Source organism: Salminus brasiliensis, chromosome 1 (genome assembly GCF_030463535.1).
Source record: "Salminus brasiliensis chromosome 1, fSalBra1.hap2, whole genome shotgun sequence".
Classification (NCBI taxonomy): domain Eukaryota; kingdom Metazoa; phylum Chordata; class Actinopteri; order Characiformes; family Bryconidae; genus Salminus; species Salminus brasiliensis.
The window spans coordinates 87,605,847-87,628,640 of NC_132878.1; the positions used below are offsets into that span (position 1 = coordinate 87,605,847).

The 22,794-nt window shown below is 40.6% G+C and overlaps 1 protein-coding gene across 1 annotated transcript in view; it reads left to right on the forward strand.

Annotated features, from left to right (window-relative positions):
- Positions 1-22,210, forward strand: part of LOC140536926 (uncharacterized) — a 153,048-nt gene extending 130,838 nt beyond the window's left edge. Inside the window, exon 11 of the mRNA XM_072659015.1 lies at positions 21,445-22,210. Coding sequence (XP_072515116.1) covers positions 21,445-21,633 — 189 coding nt within the window. The 3' untranslated portion in view covers positions 21,634-22,210. The remainder of the gene's footprint in view (positions 1-21,444) is intronic.
- Positions 22,211-22,794: the final 584 nt, after the last annotated feature.

Below are 22,794 nucleotides of genomic sequence, written 5' to 3' on the forward strand. Positions count from 1 at the left end.
ATGTCTCAATTATTCATTCGGTCTTTAATCAGTGCCCCGTGTCGGCCTGGCTTTTGTTGGCTCCGTCATTAATACGGCCATAATAAGGCAAACAGTAATTATTTATTAATTAAGCTTTTGGAAGGCTGTCTCTCCACAATGTGAAGTATTCTGTGGAACAAGAATGGGAGTGAAATGTCCAAGCTATGGACTGAATGTGACACAATATGTGTGCCATGGTTTTCTTATGATCTTTTATTGATCAGCTCACAGTAAATGGTGGTAAATGTAAAAAAAAAAAAAAATCATTTTAGAAGGAACTAAATTACCTTTATAAAAAGCTTCTAAAAAAATAATTCTGTTCAGTCTTGTTTAATCTTAGATGTTATCCCCTATATATCTCTTACAGATAACACGCAGTGACAAGCAAAACAGAGTACAGCCTGCTTATTAAATAGATATTCAATATCTCTGTCCAAGATGCTTTTATTAGTTTGTGTTCAGATAATTATCATATTTCTCAGAATATATTACACTGAGACCTTCTATTTGCTGGTCATCCAAATTCATAGCTTTGATTAAATGAATAGTTTGCAAAAATACATTTAAATGATATATTACTTTTCCCAGATTCTATCCAAGTCTGATATCTGACATGCTACTTCAGTTCAGAACAAATACACTAATCTAAAGTTACCAGTAAACACTGAATTTTCACCAATCCCATATCTCTAAATACATAATTCTTACCATTTTCATTAAATGTATTATTATTGTTATTATTATTGGGTTTTTTTTTTTACTAAAGTAAGTTAAATTGTGATACTGATTTGTCTTTGCAGAATGAATGCAGATCTGGATGAGTATTGAAAAGGTCAGGAGATATTTTAGAGCATGTATGTACAGTGGGGGGAAAAAGTATTTAGTTAGTCACCAATTGTGCAAGTTCTCTCACTTAAAAAGATGAGAGGCCTTTAATTGACATCATAGGTAGACATCAACTATGAGAGACAAAATGAGGGAAAAAAATTCAGAAAATCACATTGTCTGATTTTTAAATAATTTATTTGCGAATAATGGTGGAAAATAAGTATTTGGTCACCTACAAACAAGCAAGATTTCTTTCTGTCACAGACCTGTAACTTCTTCTTTAAGAGGCTTCTCTGTCCTCCACTCATTACCTGTATTAATGGCACCTGTTTGAACTCGTTAACATTATAAAAGACACCTGCCCACAACCTCAAACAGTCACACTCCAAACTCCACTATGGTGAAGACCAAAGAGCTGTCGAAGGACACCAGAAACAAAATTGTAGACCTGCACCAGGCTGGGAAGACTGAATCTGCAATATGCAAGCAGCTTGGTGTGAAGAAATCTACTGTGGGAGCAATAATCAGAAAATGGAAGACCTACAAGACCACTGCTAATCTCCCTCGATCAGGGGCTCCATGCAAGATCTCAGCCCGTGGGGTCAAAATGATCCCAAGAACGGTGAGCAAAAATCCCAGAACCACACGGGGGACCTAGTGAATGACCTGCAGAAAGCTGGGACCAACGTTACAAAGGCTACCGTCAGTAACACACTACGCCGCCAGGGACTCAGATCTTGCAGTGCCAGAGGTGTTCCCCTGCTTAAGCCAGTACATATCCGGGCGCGTCTGAAGTTTGCTAGAGAGCATTTGGATGTTCCGGAAGAGTATTGGGAGAATGTCTTGTGGTCAGATGAAACCAAAGTAGAACAATTTGGTTGGTACAAACACAACTCGACTGGCCTAGCCAGTCTCCAGATCTCAACCCCATAGAAAACCTTTGGAGGGAGTTGAAAGTCTGTGTTGCCCGCCGACAGCCCCAAAACATCACTGCTCTAGAGGAGATCTGCATGGAGGAAGGGGCCAACATACCAGCAACGTTGTGTGCCAACCTTGTGAAGACTTACAGAAAATGTTTGACCCCTGTCATTATTATAAGTATTGAGATGAACTTTTGTTATTGACCAAATACTTATTTTCCACCATTATTTGAAAATAAATTCTTTAAAAATCAGACAATGTGATTTTCTGTTTTTTTTTTCTCATTTTGTCTCTCATAGTTGAGGTCTACCTATGATGTCAATTACAGGCCTCTCTCATCTTTTTAAGTCGGAGAACTTGCACAATTGGTGACTGACTAAATACTTTTTTTCCCACTGTACGTAGAGATGAGATTGGTTACAGTCCTTATAAGAAGTGTTAGCCTAGCATCTCCCCTAAAAAAAAAAATACATATTAAATCTTTAAAACCAAAATACAAAGCAAAATAAGTAAGGCCAGAGAACATTAAGAAGCACATGCACAATGCTTATGTCTGTGAGAGGTGTGTGTAGTAGCAGTGTGTGTTATCTATATATATTCACTGTCCTCATGCCTGCCTGCTGTGCACTCCAGGGGACTGTCCGGGCCCCCCACAAAATAATGGCAGGAACTCTGTCCATCACCTCTCTGTCATTTTTTCTTTCTTTTCTCTCCTACAGCTCCTAATAACCCCTCTATCTCTCCCAGCGTTATCCCCACCCCACCCCACCCCACCTATTGCTGCACCTTACTTTGCTTTTCCACCCACTCTTCCTGCCTTCATGCTTTTCTTTCCCTCTCTGTGCTCTCTGTCACACTCTGTGGCTCCGGGCACAGTTCAAATCCCACTTCAACTGCGATTCGCCATTGATTTTCTGCCCTCCCCTTCACGTCCAACGTTCAGTTCACCCACCAGTCCCTCTCAAGCCTCTCTTTCTCCAGCTGATGTCTCTGTTGCTTTCTGCCCATATAGATTAACTTGTAAAGCCAGGGCCCATGTCATATTATATTGTGGTCAAAAATGGAACTTCAGGGGTGTAAGAAAATATTGATAAATCAAAGTATCGTGACATGTTGTGCAGTACTGTCTCGATTCTGTTAATGGTCAAATAAAATTCAGTTCTCAACTTCAGTGCCATACAGTGCCTTGCAAAAGTATTCGGCCCCCCTTTTTTTGATTAGACTTGATTACACACAGGTGGATTCTATTTATCATCGGCCATTTAGGTCAACATTGGATCATTCAGAGATCCTCACTGAACTTCTAAAGTGAGTTTGCTGCACTGAAAGTAAAGGGGTCGAATAATATTGCACGCCCCACTTTTCAGTTTTTTATTTCTAAAAAAATAAGTTTAAAATATCCAATAAATTTTGTTCCACTTCACGATTGTGTCCCACTTGTTGATTCTTCACAAAAAATCTTTGTTTGAAGCCTGAAATGTGACAAAAGGTTGAAAAGTTCAATATTTTTTATATATATATATATATATATATATATATATACATACATACACTTTTTTTTAATAGGATATTTATATTTGATTATACATATGAAATACAATTAAGTACAAGCAGTTGTCATGCTGAAGGTTACATTTGGATGCATTTAACCTGTTTGTTGTTTCAATTCTGACATGACCATGTTTTGGTCAGTGCGGTCTTTTATATGCCTCTAAATTGCACAGACATTTGTCACTGTTGTAGTGTTGAAACAAGTGTTTGGTATTTAGTTGTGAAAATGAAATTGAAGGTATACATTCTTAAAAATCTGATTACTGAGTAAACATCCTGTTCTATTCATCAGGTTTTTCAAAATCTGATAAAGACCTTAATCCAATCTAAAAATGAGAGTACATTTACTGAAATCTGAAATCATCATAGGTGGGTACCCTGTGCCTTCTTTGGGACCTCTGACTTATGAATCAGTGCTAAATTACCCCTAGGATTGAGTATGAGTGAATGGTTGGAAGAAGGAAGAAGCAGGATAGATATGGATGGATCATTTACGGTATTTTCTTTATACCAGTATAGTGTATTTATGTACCATTTTAGATTAAGTTAACCTATTTTTGCAGGTTAACGTTAACTTCTTGGGATGTTCCTTCAAATTAAACAAGAACCACTTTCGAGAATTAAAGTAAATACTTTTATTTAGTCGCTGTCGCACAGAAATCTTGCATCTCAATTTTTTTTTTACTTTTGTAATTTGAATCTGGCAATTGTTCTTTATATTTGTGGCAAATATTCATTAAGAATATTAAGGAATATGTGTGAATTTTCTGGAGATACAAGGTTTTTGTGTGACTGTGCAAATATCTAGAATAGTAAAAAAAAAAAAAAAAAAAAAAAAAGGCTGAGCAATATATTGATGGATGCACACATAGATCTAAATCTAAATTATAACTTTATCTTCCCCTACCCCTAAACACCAGTGGCTCCTCTGGACGTGCCTCTTCTTTGCAAATGTTATTTCATGTGAATATATCGAGTTTCAAGTCAGGTGGCTGTTATTGTCATTTCAGCTCGGTACAAGTACACAATGAAATGAAATTACGTTTTTTCCAGAACAAGGTGCAACATGAAGCAAAACGAGAACAAAAACAATACAGTACAGCACAAACTGCAGAAAGTGCAACGTGCAAGTCCATGCAATAAATACAATAAATTTGACTCAATTCTGAGTAGCGTCATTTGTCAAGTTATACTGTATCTGTGTCCCTTACCATTTTCTAGGACTGTCGGAGGGCTGGAATTTAGTGATATAGTTAGTGAAAATAGTCCAAGTCATTCACGCCATCAGTACCAGCCGCTCCTCAGTTTGTTTAGAGGACAAGCCCTGAGACCTCAAGTCTCTGTCTCTATCTGACATCTCTGTTGCTATCTGCAGATATAGATTAGACTGTCAAATAGCGGCCATAACATTTCTCAGGGTGACAGTAAAATGGCCCCAATGGAAGAGGCTGTTTCTGTGTGCTGAAAGATGTGCAAGAATGAAGTTTCCTTTTCCACAAAACTTTGCTTCTTTCCTTGAGACCGAGGTGGTCGCCTCAGCCAAATATACATTTTTAGATTATATATATATATATATATATATATATATATATATATATATATATATATATTCATTTAAATATATATGGAATAATCAGTAATAGTTTTTGTCCCTGCATGATTCCATGTGTGCTGTTGCATTGTTTTGATGCCATCAAAATGATTCTAAACTGTGGGAAGAAGTAAAAATAAACAGAACAGCTGTGTCCAAACATTTGACTTGCACGGCACATTATGTGTGAATGAATTTCATGAGCTATTTAAAACATTTCAGGAATATCTTTAACATTGAAGGCATCCAGGAGAGTAAACTCTTGGTCCAGACTGTGCATAATGTAAGTGAAATTGGACACTGGCCACATTCTCCTGAGTTCAGGTGGCTGCAGAAACACAGCTGCTGGAATTTCAAATTGCTCCACAGAGTGAAGGTGTCGTGATGTTTTTGCTTATATTTTGTGAGTATTCTCACCATCAGTTCTCAACTGAAATTCATGACCTCCTTTTTGGAAGTGGGGAGGGCGTGGGGTGCACAGGGAGCTGTGAAGCTTTCCATCTATACAGCATTTTGTAATCATGATTATAGAATGAGTCATATGGGTTCTAAATTCTGATTGGCTTAGTTACGGTCATATATGTGTACTTCATATATGTATACCTATCAGCATCCATATCAGTTATATTGTGTTTTATACCAGTTAGTTCCCACCTCAGAATGTGATCAGCTGAGAGGCAGCCATCATTTAGTATATCTGAAATTCTATTTGGCCCTACGAGTCATCCATAGTTCATGTTGAGACTTGACGGTGCACGGCATCTCTCATTAAAAGTAGAGGAGTAAGTGAGTGATGGAGAAAGGTCCGTTAAGCGGGAAGTTTCAGTCGTTTGTCAGACGGCTCACTAGACAAAACAAAGGCTTGGAACGCAGCCACTATTGCTCTTGTGGGTGATTATTGGACATCAGTAGGTAACAACAGCTATCCCAGAGTTACAGGTCTTTATATAGATGAACAGTGGCGACTTTATTCACATGCTTTAACAGTCATGAGAACAGAGAAGAGGCGTTGTGCTGCGACCTGGGCGGGCGGATGGATGGATGGGTGGATGGATGGAAGGATGGATGCATGGATGGATGGATGGAATGACATTCAGAGATTAATTGTGAATAAATATATTAATCATTTGACAGCTCTAATATATATATTTGTGCTGCTTTTAACACCTCACCTTCAAGAACTGACTGTTCATCAATGTTCTCCTTGACAGATGACCCCATAGATGAAGATAATCAATGTGTATATATATGCTGATGGCAGGATCTGAGCCACTTTTAGAGCAACATTAACATTGTGCATCGCTTCAGTGGCTCCAAAGCCAATTAATCCTCCTGATTTAGTTTACTTAGTCTGTGTGTGTGTGTGTGTGTGTGTGTGTGTGTGTGTGTGTATATATATATATATATATATATATATATATATATATATATATATATATATATATATACCTACTGAGTAAATTCTCGATCAGTGTGGTAACAGTAATTTAAAGAAAAATTACAAAATACTAAAAAATAGTAGTTCAAAAAAGCTCTACTGATTTTGCTGAAAAAATATATATAAATAAATTGTAAACCCAATAATTTCTATACTGGAATTGATTAGACATTACAATTCAAACGCTAAAGAGTTTGTAGTTGTGTGGTTTGTGTAATGTGGTAAAAGACTGCACATTTAAGCAGGCTTTTACTATGCATTTGACACCTCAGATTGGCTGTATTGTTGTAATTCTAAAAGTACTAGCGCCCCCTTCTGTGTCTGGCAGGGAACTAAAAAATGTTTGGGATCAGTCTTTTTTTTTAATTTAAAAAAAAATTTTTTTTTTAACAAATTTAAATAATTTAGTAAATATTTGACTGCTTAATTCGTCATACAGTATGTTGCCTCTGCGTTGTGCCCAACACCTCTTAACCATGGTAAAATCACTGTACTGTGTGATCTCTCATGGTTTAATTACTTATTACTTCTAAGGTGAGGCTTTCATTCACAGCTCATCATTTAAAGTACCACTGGCACACAGCCATTCCAGATCACACATTTTCACAGCTTGTTGAAGGACATATTACCTAGAGATGATTGCTTTTTTTTTGTAGATTATCATGCAAATTGACTTTAAGAGTGATAGAACTACTCATGCTCCCATCTTAATTGCCACAAGGCAGATGAATGCAAAATAAACATGAACACTCCTAACATACAGAAACACTCACTGCCCACTAAATCAGAAAGCCCTTTGTAGGTCCACCTTTCTGATGCACAGGGCTCTTCACCTCTGGTCCTGTAGGGCTGATGTCCAGCACAGTGTGGTGATTTCCTTGCTCAACCTCACTTGATTGAACTCATCTGTTAATTGCCAGACTGTGTGTGAACACAGAAGGCTGCAGACTGTGCTGGACACTGGCCACCCAAGACTAATTAATGTTCAATGTCTAAATACAGAACCACTCTTGGCACTGTCCACTGATGTTTGTAGGAACACCAGCAATACTTCTTATGAGTTGAGATCAACTGTGTTGTCACTGATTAGATTGACGTTGAATAGTCTACCACCCAGGAGTGGTCTGATGGTGAGAAACTGACCATATACACTCCTAATTATTGAGATGATTGATTGTTGAGGTGTATGAAATCAAGCACATAGCCATGCGATCTCAATGAACAAACACTGGCAGTAGAATGAGCTATACTGAAGAGCTTGTAGACTTTAAACATGGGCAACATCATAAGCTGCCACATTTCCCACAAGTTAGTTTGTGAAAATTTCTGCCCTGTAAGATCTGTATTATTGTGAAATGGAAGCTACTAGAAGCAACAGCAGCTCGGCTGCTATGCACTAGACAAAGCAAACTCAAAAACCGAGCACTGAACAGTGTACAACATTACTTGTCCTTTTTTACTATAGAGTTCCTGCCACTGGAAACGGCTTCAGCAGAAGAACTGTGCATCAGAAGCTTAAAGAAATGGGTTTCAACGACTGAGCAGTTGCACACAGCTCTAAGATCATATATGTGCAACTCCAAGGAGTTGGAGTGGTCTAGAGCACACAGCTACTGCACTCTTCAGCAGTAGAAATATGTGTTATACAAGATGAATAACACTTTCTGTCTGTCAGTCTGCTGGATGAATCTGGGTTTGTCAGATATCAGGAGAATGCTACCTACTGGTCTGCGTAGTGTTAACTGTAAAGTTTGGTGGAGGCGGAATAATGTGCTGGGCCTGTTTTTCAGGGTTTGGCTCTTAGTTTCAGAGAAGGGTGACGCTAAAGGCCTCTTTTTCACTGCAGGGCCGAAAGATTCTCAGCATGGAGGGTATCCGTTCTGGTGAATTTTCTGCAGCTGTTGACAATGTCATCCGTTAGCATAGAGCATAAAGTGAATTCCACTTTATTATTTGGCTTACAACGTTATACGCCGTATAACATGGCCTTATTGGCGTGCTATGGGAGGAGTGAGATTTATGCATGCAGAGTTCTCCATGAATTACGGCGTTAGCTAGCTACATTAGCCTTGTAGTTGTAGTGAAAAAACTTGCTGGTGCTGATTTAGCAACACATCACATAGAAAAAGAAACCGTAACCAGTCTAACATGTCCACTCCTGCACAGAGCGGTACGGCACAGCCTTAGTAACCATTTGGTCGTAAACAGTTTAGACAATTATATGCTCCAACTTTGTGGCAACAGTATGAAAAAGGCCCTGTGCTGGTCCAGCAGGACTGTGTAAATTGCATCCAGACCTTGCGAACCAGGCCTTCTTGTCCAACATCAGTGCCTCACATCACAAATTCTTTCCATAGAATGGCCACTCCAAAATCTTCCCAGCCTTCCCAAACCGCAGAGGCGGTCACAGGTACAAAGGGTCCAGCTTCATATTAATGCACATGGTTATGGATTGGGATGTCCAACAGTTAGTCAGGTCCACATACTTGTGTCCATGTAGTTTATAATTGGGATGGAGTGAGACTGACACATTGTGCATGGCAGCAGATGGTCCACAGTCCATAACTGCACCCTATACTCTCAAAAACAGGGGTGTCCTAAAGGGTTCTTTGAATGCCGCCATAGAAGAATGTTTTTTTTTTGTCAGAGAAATGTGAGTGTGGAAAACCTTTAAATTGGTCAAGAACCTTTACATCAACTTTTCTAACCGTTAAAAAGGTTCTTCACACATGCATCTCTTCAGAAATGGCTCTTTATGGAACCATGCATGGTTCTTTTACGGCATCACTCAAAGAAGCCTTTGTAGCATCTTTATTTTTGAGTGTACGCTGCTAAGCTAAATAATAGTTATGGTCTTGGACGCTTGAACTTGTGTACAATATCTTGAGATGTCTTAATGCTGCTAACGGTCTTTGTGTGCAGTGTTCTACTTTCACAGATGTTGTGAAGTGATTTCAGTGCCCTTTGAAGGTCACAGTGTCAGTGGTGAGGCATCTTTTATGCAGGTGTGTGAGTGTGAGGTATTAACCTGTACTGCTTACCCCCGAGGCAGAGGGTGGGTTTAACAGCGAAGTGTGAGAAATCACTTAGTCTGGATACAGATACTCATTTTCTTAAAAAAAGAAAGAAATAAAAGAAGGTGATCTGTTCAGAGAGGGGTGTTTATCTGCTCTCAGAGACAGTTTCACCAAAGTCCTTCACTCTTCATTCTGCTCCCCTGTCATTAAGCTAACCCTCTATTTCTTCATCTCTCCATCCTGAGTGCTTTAATTCTGCTTCTTTGTGCTGATACAGGGGGCTGTTTCTAACCCACCCTGACCTTGTGTGTGTGTATGTGTGTATGCATTGGCATGAGAAAAGAAAAATGCAGTTCTCTGCTTGTGTGTCTTTTGGTACACAGCATCAGGCTACCAGGAGATATCACTTATTTAACACACTGTGTGTGTGTGTGTGTGTGTGTGTGTGTGTGTGTGTGTGTGTGTGTGTCAAGGCCTCTGAAACAATATTTTTGACATTGTGTTCCAAACCCAGCATACGGCTCCTAAACTAGATCACTCTGGGATTGGATGGATTTCTGACTGGACGAGTGGGGCCAATGCCCAGGGATATCAGGGGGCACTCAGACCACAAGGCCCAAGGTGGCTCAAAAACTCACATACAGCATTTAAATACACACAGTTGGGTAAATTAAAAAATGTTATTCAGTAACAAATTATTGTGTGTCCAAATGTTTGTGGACTCATTTTGTTTGTGGTCCCATGCTTAATGCCAGGCTTGAGCTAGAGTGGTATGAAGCCCCCCCAGTAGTGAAACTATTCTCTGCAATGTTGATGCTCCAATCAATACTTTTGGGATAAGCTTGAGAGTGGGGGATGAGGTGGAGTGGTGATCATCCAACATTCTGATCTCACTAATGCTCTTTTTGCTAAATGCAATCAAATCCTCATAGCAATGCTCCAAAATCTATTAAAATCCTTCCCTTGACAGTAGAGATAGTTACTCCAACAAAAGCAGCATCAACTCTTTTTCATGCTCTTGATTTCAGACAAAAAAACTAGGAATGAGCAGGGTGTCCTCATACTTTTGTCCATTAAGCCTATAAGCATATTCAGACACTCACACTTATTTTTGCTGTGTTGAAAGTTACAACCCTCCCTTCCCCAATGCTCAATATCAATGTAGTGTGATTTACAGGGAGAGGGCGAGCAGGCGTGGGTTTGTGTGTGTGGGTGTCTGTGTGTGTGAGCGCACGCTGTGTTCAGATATAAACGACTATCTGTCAACTGGACATTAAGGTCACTGGTGGATAGGGCTTGTCCAGGCCTGTAGTTGATCAGGGGCAGAGACAGGGGGAGCGAGAGGGAGAAGAGCAGGGGAAGGGCGTTAGCAAGAGGGAGATAAGAGCCTGGAGAGAGTGATTTAAGGAGCAGAGGAGAGGAGAGGAGAGGGGGATGAGTCCTTGATAATAATCTGACTGATCAGAGCAGGGAGAGCAAACAGGAGCATGCGCTCTGTCCAGTACTGTAAGTACTGCTGCCTAATTGCATATAACCCAGGTTCTTTACAGGTTCTTTAGGGAACCATCTATGACATCATGCAAATCATTTTTTGGTACCTTTATTTTTAAGCATGGTCTCACTGTGTGTGTGTGTGTGTGTGTGTGTGTGTGTGTGTGTGTGTGTGTGTGTTTATAGGTTCCTTACAGGTTCTTTAGGGAACCATCTATGACATCATGCAAATCATTTTTTGGTACCTTTATTTTTAAGCATGGTTTTAGTGTGTGTGTGTGTGTGTGTGTGTGTGTGTGTGTGTGTGTTGACACATCTCTAGTTCATGTAATGTAGTTTCACAGTTGCAGACAAAGTAGCTCTCGCTCTCTTGTTCCCGCTCTCTTCCCAACAGTATTAATGAATAAATAAAGGAAAGCAATGTACTATACAAGTACATTTCTGTTCCCCAAGATACAAACTATACAAATGTGCCCTCAAAGATATAAGATGAACCAATTGTGCTCCTAGAACGTACTCTCCATGCGCTCTCCCAGAAGAAAGATGTATATTCCTACCTTTTTTTAATAACCTGTTTTAAATAGAGCATTTAAATGAAAAGTCCTACAGAGAGTCCTACAGAGACCGGGGCAGTGCAACCTCATTATACATCTGCACAAGGAATGTGGTACAATTATGTTCCCTAAGTCAGTGCACCACCACAGTGAAAGTGTTTGGTATTTTTTTTCCCCTAAAAGTTTGACACACAGTTATTGAGATGAAGTGCAGCACACTACAGGAAACAACACAGCTTCTGTTGTTTCATTGCACAATAAAAGGTTTGTCACACAGACAGAATATTGACTGATGGCAGGGTTGTGGCAAAGTGAGAGGAAACCGCGAAAGGAAAAACGTTTGATTAATAGCTTCACTGATTACAGACAGACGGAGTCCTCTAGTAATCAGTAGTAGTAATGAAATCATTGTATGCATGTTTGTGAGTACTGTCATAGCTATTAGGGTCTGACTGATTTAATAATAATAATGTGGCCAATACCAATCAATCAATATGATTTCATATTCAGATTTTTTTATTTTGTTGTGTAATAGCTCTAACTGTCTGCATTCAGTCCCATTGCTTTAGGTCACAGGTGTAAAATATCAAGTCTGCCTTTACACACATTAAAGAAATAATGGGGGGGCTGTAATTGGAGGTCACTGTTGCATTAGTTGGTGAAATCTCCAATTTCCCTCCACCGAGATCTATTCCACCATCAACTGCGAGTGGTATTATTGAAAAGTGGAAGCATTTAGGAAAGTCAGACCACATAAAGTTAAAGAGCAGGGTGACCGAGCGCTGAGAGGCGGAGTACATAAAGATCACCAACGCTCTGCTGACTTAATAACTGCATAGTTTCCCAACTTCCTGTGGCATTAACATCAGCACAAAAACTATGTGCCAGGACCTGCATGGCATGGGTTTCTATTGCCAAGCATGTGCATGTAAGCCTTAAAGCACCATGCATAATGCCACAATCCATATGGAGTGGTGTACATATGTTTACGGTTTAGTGGAGGGACGAATCATTCTTCTCTTTGTAGCAGTCTAATGGACGATTTTGGGTTTAATGAATGCCTGGAGAACAGCACCTGCCTGACTGCTTTCTACTAACTGTGCAGTTTGATGGAAGAGGGATAATGCTATGGGTTTATATGTTTATATATAAATAAACAACCTAACTTGCAGTGGAAGTCAGATTACCGCATCACATTCAAAACCCTGACGCTGGCCTACAAAGCCCAGAATAGACCAGCCCCTCTGTACTTGATGGCAATGGTCAAAAGCCGATCCGCACCAAGAGCCCTTCCAGCTTCATGTACGGCTCGGCTCGACCCGCCATCCCTCAAAATCCGCGGAAGACAAGCGTCCAGGCTTTTTTCTGTCCTGCACCGAAGTGGTGGAATGAACTTCCCCTGGGTGTTCGAACAGCAGAGTCGCTCGCTGTCTTCAAACGCAGGCTGAATACCCTCCTCTTCTGAGAGTACTTGAGCGAATAGTAGAGTATTATGGTCTCCATGTTGACTAGTGTTTAGTAGAGTCTAAACTTAGATATATCTTTGAATTATTAGTCTATTCAAACTAGCTGAGGTTTTTCTTGAGTAAATAGTGAACCACTTTTGTAAGTCGCTCTGGATAAGAGCGTCTGCTAAATGCCTAAAATGTAAATGTTAATTCAAAGAATGTCTAAAGTGAAATAACTGAGATTTATGAGTGGGGGGAAAAGGCCTTTCACTTTTCTCATAATTTAAACCTGCTCATTATATTATGTTGAAAGTAAAAATGCGCCAAAATGATAAAATGTTGACCATTGAAAGCTACTGGCTGGTCCTTATGGTGAACAGTGAACTAGAAGGCAGTGTTATTGTAACTGTTAACCTGTTCTTCCTCTTTAATACCACTACTAGGCCTTCTTGTGGTCCCGCATGGTAACTAACCTCCTTCGTCTCATACACTCACACCCCATAAACCCCACCAAACACTCAGCTTTACCCCCTCACCGCCTCTTTTCTCCCAGCCAGAGGTAGCATGTGAAAGTCTGTCGCTTGTTGAGTGAGGGAGGAAACAAAGGCCGCAGAAATCCCGCCAGGAGGACCGGCACTTAAGCTCTTATTTGGAAGAATCATGCGCCACATATGTTTACGCCAAATTATTGTTGTATCTAAAGATGAGATGGAGGAGTGGATAATGGTTTGGGCGTTTATGTTGTTAGTGGCTGGTGATTTTTGGCGTGCTGCCGGACCATGTGGGCACGACTGCATCAGTACGCATACAATCTTATCAGGACCGGAGATCAGATCTCAGTAATTGCGGGAGTGGAGACTGCAGATGGTGCCTCTTACCAGGCACACATGCACACGCGCTCTTGATAAAGCTGTATCCTCTGTGGAGTGCAGAGCAGATTAAAACACAAAACTCCAATCTGAGGCTTGGAATAATGTGATCAAGTGTTTATTATTGCAGGAGAGCTTTTCCCTTCACGCTCTCACTCACTGCTTTTCTTGTCCTTGCAGCTGAGCTAAGGGTACGCAAGTGGCCACGGGACCGCGGGCTGACCAATAAAAGTACCTGAAGAATTAACAGAGGCTCTAAATTAGAAATATTTTTCATCGATTGCGCAAGTGTGCTGCAGGGTGTTGTTTGTGTGCACCTACATGTGTGCGTAGGTGAGTGAATTAGCCTTTTCAGCACAGTGCATTCCCTATAAATGTGTGTACCTTCAGTATGGATCGGCCTATTAATTTGTGTGGCGAACTTGTGCAGATTTATGTAATGACTTGCGCTGGGGGTCCAGTGTAGATATTGACTGCAGTTTTTCATTAAAAACTAAATAACAAATCCTTTATGAATATTTTAGCTACTGCAGCTGGTACCCTGGGAGCGACTTCGAGCCCAGCACTAAAAAATAAGCTTATCTTAGCTATTAATCTTGACATTTAGTCGGTTAAAGGTTTAAAGAAAAGCGTTCTGAACCTAACTGTTGGAAGATATGCGTTATGTGGTAACATTTAAAGGAGCATTAGTCAAGATGTAAGAAAAAACAACCTCTAGTGGTTAAGGTTAGGAGAACATCACAGTAATGGACCTTGTTTTTTTTTTTGGCCTTTTAGATCTTCCTTCCGATTCCGGCCATTAACACAAAGCATGCCTCATGCCTCAAAGCACAAAGAATTTCACACTTTTCAGGGAGAATTATCTCCAAATCATGCATCTCACATACTCTACATATTTTATGTTATATATAACTGGTATAACATTGGTGAATTGCTAAATGGGGCATCATGGTGTTAGCATTTCATTCTGATATGTGCTGTTACCCTTTATGAAAGTTAGCTTCTTGATGGTGAATTTCTAAACCTATAAACACTTTGAAATGAGCTTGTAACCGATAGCTGCTGTGAGAATAGTCGAATGTATCACTGTTCACTAGTTCTCTGATGAGTTCCTAACAGTTTATCAGTCACTGCCTGTTTTAGAATCATTAGTTGCATATGACCAGTATCACATATATATTTCTCTGCAGGAGGCCAACCAAAGCTTTACTTTACTCAACTCTTTAAGTTAAAAAAAGATCTACCTTCTTCATTCATTATGTAAAGTCTGTTGATCAAACTGTTCAGGGCATTATACTTATTTACAGCAATTATATACCTATATACTAATTCTATGTTCAGCTTATTCGCCTTAATGTGTAAAAAATTGTGCAGTAATTACACCTTTTTAAGCACATTTCTTGTGGTGACATTTTCTTGTGTTTTTTTGCCAACAAACGAAGCAGGAGGCTAAGTGGCTTCCTCCATGATTTCCTAGCTGAACAGACTAAGATAATAGGGAAATAAAAGGGGCTGAAGAGTGTCTGACAGGAATGTAAAGTGACTGACAAGAGGTTGGTGTATACACTGAGAAGGAGCCGGTTTGGGGAGCCTGGTACACATGTGCTGATGCCATTAGTACATTTTTTTGTTGTTTTCTATGATGTTCTACATATTCCACAGATTTGAATAAGCTAGAAAGGGGAGATACAATGGACGGATGCATCTTAAAGTGCAGCATTCATAAGGCTACAAAACATCTATATAGACTTTTTTTTTTTTTTCAGCTATCATCCATTGCCATAACACTTGCTGAGGTAAAATGACATCATTGTGTAGGTTTGGCACTTGTCAAGAAAAGCTTGTATAGGTCTCACGTTGCCAGTCTCACCACACACATGTAATCAAAATCAGCAAAATCAGCAAGAGATATAAGATCTTTTGGTCCCCAGAGATGATGTGCAGGCCTGGCATTTGCAAACAATTGCTCTGCTGCCTTGTAAGAAACCATAGGAGGACCACCTCCAAGGAAGAAAGCCGTAGAGAACAGCAAGTGGTGGCAGCAAGCTTTGAGGTTGTGAGCACATTCTCCTGTATATAAAGTATGGACATACTGCATCCCTTTTGTCATCCCTTTGAAGCAAGACCCATCAAGCATACAGGAATCCACAACTGCTTGGTGTCTTCATTTCTACCACCACAACTGGCAGCAACTGGGTCAGTGTCCTATGCTGGTGAGCTAGATATCTATAACTTATGTAACACCATTAAAACCATCTGTGGATGAAGAAGTTGCTCTGGCCTTTTCCCTCAGAAGTGTCAACCAGACAGAAATTGCACAAAGATGGGATGAACACTTTGAAGCTCTTCTTAATCACAGCACAGTGGACATGGCTCTCTCCTCACTCTGCACATCAACCTGAGCCTGGAGGCTACCCTGTCCTTCACGTTTATTCAGGCATCAGATCATTGCACAAAAAACAGAAAAAAAATATCCTGACCCCTGACTGCATCCCTGCTGTGGTCTTCAGGCAGAGAAGCTGGCCTGGCACATCAGCAATCTACTCATTCATTGATCAAGTGTGGAGGCAAGAATATGCATCCTGCTACTGAAGGAACGCAAGCATGATCTGAGGTCACCAAAGTAACTGTGACATCTGTCTGTGGCTGTATTGCTTCTCCTACTTCACAGCCAGGAACGTTTTTAAGAAGTTTCACAGGTTGAAGAGGTGGGGAGTAGGCGGACAAGAACCTGACCCTTTTACGGTAAGCACTGGCGTAAAACAAGGCTGTGCGCTTGGAAGACCTTTTTATCTCCCAACCGTCCTGCCTGGGGACATGCGGGCAGACAGTTTGACTTTTTGGCATCAGGTGGACGCAATCAACCACAAGACTCCGCAACGGTATGCACGTGCAGCTAAGGCCTGAAGGTTAGAGACGTGCCCTTGTGACCAAAAGGTCACCGGTTTGGTCCATTGAGCTGACATGACACGACACGACTGAGGTGCCCTTGAGCAAGGCATCCAATCATCAACTGCTCCCTGGACACCGCAGCTAGGGCTGTGGCAACCATTCTTAGGGAACGTGCACACATACACTGTACAGCGAAATCTGTCCTCCACATTTAACCCATCTGTGGTAGTGAACACAAACACACACTAGTGAACTATGGGCAGTGAGTACACACACACCCAGAGCGGTGGGCAGCCAACTCCAGGGGAGCAGAGAGGGTAAAGGGCCGAGCCCGGGAATCAAACCCACAACCCTGTTATCGATAGCCCAGCGCTCTAACCGCTGAGCCACCACTGCCACTTTTTTTTTTTTTTTTTTTTTTAAACCAGTGGCCCTTAATTCCTCTGCCTGTCCATTCAGTCTTTTCATATATGTATGGGATGTAGCAGTTACCCTCTCACCCAGAGCAAATTCCAGGCCTGTACTTAATTTCGGTAATAAGGGCTTGAGAAGTGCTACAACTGTTGGATCACTATTATCTGCTCCATGAATGCATTTCTTTGAACTTTTTAGTGGATTACCTCTACATAAGTGTCTGTCCTCATCCATCATTAAAACATTCTTCGTCTTTTGACTTTAGAGTGGATTGTCATTGATTTTTCAGAAGTCCTCCATAATTAAATGGGTGAGATGTGTATAAAAAAAAGGAATTGAGTTTTAAATGAAATGGAAACTTACCAACTCTGTATGTTTCAATGAGTGTGGTCAACAACACACATACAAAGAAAAATTGTACTGCAGAGGTAAATATACTACAGCATTAGGAGTCTTTCCCAAGGACTCTGGTTAGTATAGAATGGTCAGGCCAGGGATCAAACTCTGCCCTACTACGTGGAAAGCATGTTACCCATTACACCACACCAGTCATTTTTTTCTCTTCACTTAACTGTGTACCATTCTTAAAATAATACCTTGAGAGTATTCAGAAGACTACAGCCTCAACCAGGACGTCCTTTGATTAGTTTGGAATAAGGCAGTTAACAGTAACCTGCACTTTAGTACCAGTCTTTTCATGTAAATGGGTTCACCTCAATTTGAAATAGTCTTAGCAAGACTCTCATACCTGGGGGTCTCGAAGGAACAGAGTGAAGAAACATTCACAGCCTTGAGGCTACCATCACTCTCTTGTCAGCCTTGATGGCCTGACCACACATTCAGAATGCCAGAGGATGGCCTTCCCCAGAAATTATGGTCAAATTGGGTCGCTTGGCTCGTGGTCTCAAAATGCAGCTGAAGAATCTCCTTAAGGATGTGGATTAGACCAGGTCAGACCATGGCTCACTGTTAGACCCATCATGAAGGACTGCGCCTGCTCAGAAAGTGTTTGAGATACGTCCGTGTGTGCGTGTGTCTATATATACGTGAGTGTGAACATAGGCAGCGAGTGTGTATGTATGAAGGTCGAGTCTTTAGTCCAGCCTGGACTCTCAGACTCTCTGGAGCTTTTCTCGTCAGTCCTTAAATGAGCTCCCCAGTGGCCCAGTTAAGGCCGCCACCGCTCGCTGTTGCTTAGCGACTGCTCCTGCGGCACTGAAGCCCAGATCCAGGGGCAGCCGGCTGCCCACCGCACCGGTGTGTGTTTGTTTATGTATATGTGTGTGTGTGATGACCTGGTTACTCTGAGTGGTAAGGGCTTCCCAGTGGACTTAAAGATTATCCAGTACTTAATCTCGTTAATGAGGGCTGGAGAAGTACTGCAATTGTTGGGTCACTATCATCTACAGCTTCTAATGAATGAGTGTCCATAAACATGTTTTTTTCGAGGTGCTCAGTTGGTTATCTCTCTTTGTCCACTGACATCATATCTACAATGTAAACATATCCAATTTACCTTCTATTCCAACTGACAACGGCCAGGACCCCACAGGACCACTACAGAGCAGGTATTATATTTGGGAGGTGGGTTATTCTTAACATTGTAGTGACACACACTGACATGGTGGTGGTGTGTTAGTGTGTGTAGTGCTGGTATGAGAAGGAGGAGACACAGCAGTGCTGCTGGAGTTTTTAAACACTGTGTCTCCTCCCACTGTTCACTCTATTAGATTACCCTTACCTGCTTGGTTCACCTTGAAAATGTAGTAAGAGACCGAAGCTCATATGTTGCTGCATAGCTTGTGTTGGTCATGCTGTCCTTCATCAGTGGTCTCAGGATGCTACCCATAGGATGCTGTTTATGCTGTATATTTCTGATTGGTGGACTATTCTCAGTCCAGCAGTGATGTTGAGGATCTACCAGCTCAACACACACTAATGCACCACTACCATGGCAGTCCCCCAATCGCTCAGAGCAATTCTGACTCTGCAAGTATCTCTAAAACAGCAGATTTCACATGAAACCACTCTACATTACTTTATTTATCTTAATGGTTTAATTATGCAGAAAATTATATTTGATAAAATGGCTCAAAACTGTTTGAAAAATGTTTAGAAATATTAAAATATTCTTTCAACAATCTCATAACGCTTTTCTCATGTATTTCCCGTCTCTTTTTGTAGTAGATTTTTTGTGTTGGGACATGTTCTTTTAATGTGATGGGCCAGATATGTCATTAGTGTTATCCAGTCTTTAGTGAAGAGATTTCAAATCTGTCTCTTCCTAAAGTCCTTTTGTAGTTTGTAATTATGCTGGGATATGTTCTGTTCTTTTAATGTGAATGTGTCAAGGCTCAAAGAGGAATAGTCATAGTCATCTCCTCTCAACATGTTTTTTTTTACTACACAAGCTAACGAGATGGAGTGTGGGGTGATAAGTTGTATTGTAGTCTCTTTGAGAATTGCTTTTTTTTATCACGCTCTTTCAGGGTATATTTTACAGTGATAAGGAAGGAGACACTGAAGGCGGGGGGATGAATTCACTCTCTTTTGGCAAGAACTCAGTCTCTTAATGTGCACTTTCCAGTTGATGCGGAACCCAATTCATTTGTGCTGGAGAAGTAGTGGCTAATTTGTAGAATTTTCCAACTCCTCTGCTCCACTGGCAACGCTGCGGAAGAATGAGGATGAGAAAAAAGAAGGGTAGAGAAGCAGAAGTGTGTCAGTGTGTGATAGAAGGAGATTGTGATGGTGTGTTTTTGGCCTACTGAAACACAATGGTCTTTGAGTGATCCCTGGTGAAATCCACTTATTTATGCACATTAACATAACAGTGGCTTAGCCAGAAATCTCATTTACAGTTGTCCCTTTAGCCAAGACATGAGTCTGATGTTTCCTTCTTAAGTATTTTTGTTTTTAATACTAGAGCTAACCGACTAATGAAGCTAACAAGGAATTGAAGCTTCTAAGACCCCATTAAGATCTTGCAAACTGCATGCCTAAACCATCACAGACTTGTCTAAAATCATTAAGTATTATGATATTATGATAGACTTGCTTATTTTTTTGACACTGTACGGCATATTGGTTTTCATAAAAATCTACTTCCATGTGGCTGCTGACACTGTTATTAGATATGGAGAAATAAGTCAACGACTGACTTAGAATTGGACTTGAACTCTAGATTAAAAAAAAATTACTAAATTAAGACCACCAGCTTTAATGTGGCAAATGAATAAAACCTGTCTTGCCCAAATTTACATGCATGCCATTGCCTGTCAGTTTTGCTACAGTCAGTAATTGCTACAATGCCATTCGCCCTCTCGCACTAAGGAAGCTCACACCGAAGTCAGTTGGATACTCTCAAATATTTGGTCTCAAATACTAAGGCTTTCATTACAGAAAAACCAAAGTGCTATGTACTGTGTTTAAAAGAAAGAAGAAAAAGATGAAGTCTTGTTTGGCTTGAATGTAGTTTGGACTGAAAATGTATCAGCTAATATAACCTGTAAGTTACAGATCACATTCCTTTAAACGCAGAACACAAGCTATATGAACTGTTATGCTAGCATGCTAGATATCCAAACTACAGACTACCCGACCATTTCACACTGTTTTAACTCTTAACTCTTTCTTTGAAACCCTGTGTTTACTGCATGCAGTGCATCAGCTTTGTTCTCTAGGCTTTTCTATAATAAATTGATAGTTAATGAGACTCAAACTTTCTACAAAAGTCTCAAGAATCAACTCAACTTGGACTTGCATCCCAGATATTTGCCTTGACTGATTCACACCCCCCAAATTTGAAACTCTACTCCAATTCAGACCTCAGAGACTTGAGACCCGACTCAGGGATTGACTCGGACCCCATAAATTAAAGAACACAAACTCAAGATGTGACTTGGACATGCAACTCGCAGACCCAAAGACTCAACTCTGACTCTTGCACTTGCATTCCGACTCGACTCTGACTCAATATACTGAAAACTTGACTCAGACTTTCACTGCAGATACTCCAAATAACTCCAAATGTTCACACTTGCACCCCACAAATGTGCATTTCCACTCAGTCTTACTCCATGCACCTGAGACTTGATTCAGACTCTCACTAATAACCCACCGACTCTAACTCAACTCATACTCCAGAAACGTGAGACTCTACTCAGACTCACATCCTAGAGACTCAAGAATTAACTTCCACAGACTCTGGTGACTTACGTTTGTTAATTTCTATAGAGATCAGCATGTCATACCGTGTCAGAAGCCACACAAGCAAGTGAATGTACTGTACTGTATTTTAAGGTGTACTTAATTTAACTAGTTTGAGGCAAGTGTGTGGAGAGTTCGGTGTGCAGAGACCATGACGTTTACTCATTTTCTTTATCTTTATTGCCTTGTCTGTGTTGCAGCTCTATGTGAAGCTGCGTTGCGAGGACCCACCCATGTTGGAGCATACAGAGCAGCTGCTTGGAGAGCTTGGAGGTGAACTAGTGGCCGACGATGATGATGATGAAGCCGGACCCTCTATAGATGACATAGGAGATGATTTCATTCAGAGCAGTGAAGATGAAGAGGAGGACGAAGCCATGGAGCACTGAATTCGCCCATCTCTACTTAACCTTAGTTCTTTCTACTCTTCATTGGTTGTTTTTTGTAATTCCAGGGCCTAAATTGAAGGACTTCAAGAACCGAAAGTCCATTTGTCAAATGACCACACTATTATCGTGTCCTGAAGGTTATTATTTGAGAACAGAAAGCAGAGTTTAACCCCATTTTTCAAGGCACAACCATCAGCTACATCCTTCCATCTCTCTTGATTTCTCTTTTTTCCTTTTTCAGTATCAACCAGTAGCCATTTTCTTAATACGTCTGTTTTGTCTGCCGCAACAAGTGCCTTTTATCCTTTGTACCAGAACCCGCAGTGCATATGATGCCCCGTGTCATCGTTATGAGAACAAGACAAGAACACAGCCTTAACAACAGTCCACTGCTGAAAGCTTTGGAGTGTTTATATGACACTTTGCTCCAGACCTTTGAGCCTTTCAATTATCCTCCCTTCCCCTCCCCCTCCCTGTGTGTTTTATAATCATATTATAAATATGACTGCTACGGGCTGTATGTAATAAGAAGGAAATGTCATTAGGGATTAAAAATGACTTTTAAGTCAAATGCCAACCTCGTCTTATTCCTCTCTGTGGTGTGCGTGAAGTTAATAATAACGACATCATATGCTGGTATCTCCTGTGAATATCGGATGAAATCTCATGCTGCTGAGTCTTTGTTCTTGTTTTGGTCTTGGATAGATGGCAAGAAAATGTGTTGAACAGTGTGTAGATCAGGGATTGCCAATGCCAGCCCACTTCTTTATGCAGTGCAGTGCTCTAAGGCTCCAAGTTAATTTACTAGAAAATTACTAAACCCGTTCCTGACTGGAGTAGAGAAGGGGAAACTGGGAAACATAAAACCATGCCAGGACTAGGATTAACAAGTTTTAGTATTTGAGCAGCCGATCAATCTCTGCTACAAATGAATTGAACCAACACTGTGTAGCATTTTACCTTGAAATAACTGCTTGAAAATCATGATGATGTTCCACTGACTATAATAGGAAGAACGGCATCTCTATCATTACTACTCTGGACTTTGCACTGTGGAAGCCCAACGCTCAAGAGAACTACATATTGCTGTGTAACATACAGTACCAGTCAAAAATATATATATCAGCAACCACTTAAAAATACGTTGACGTCTGTCTGCAG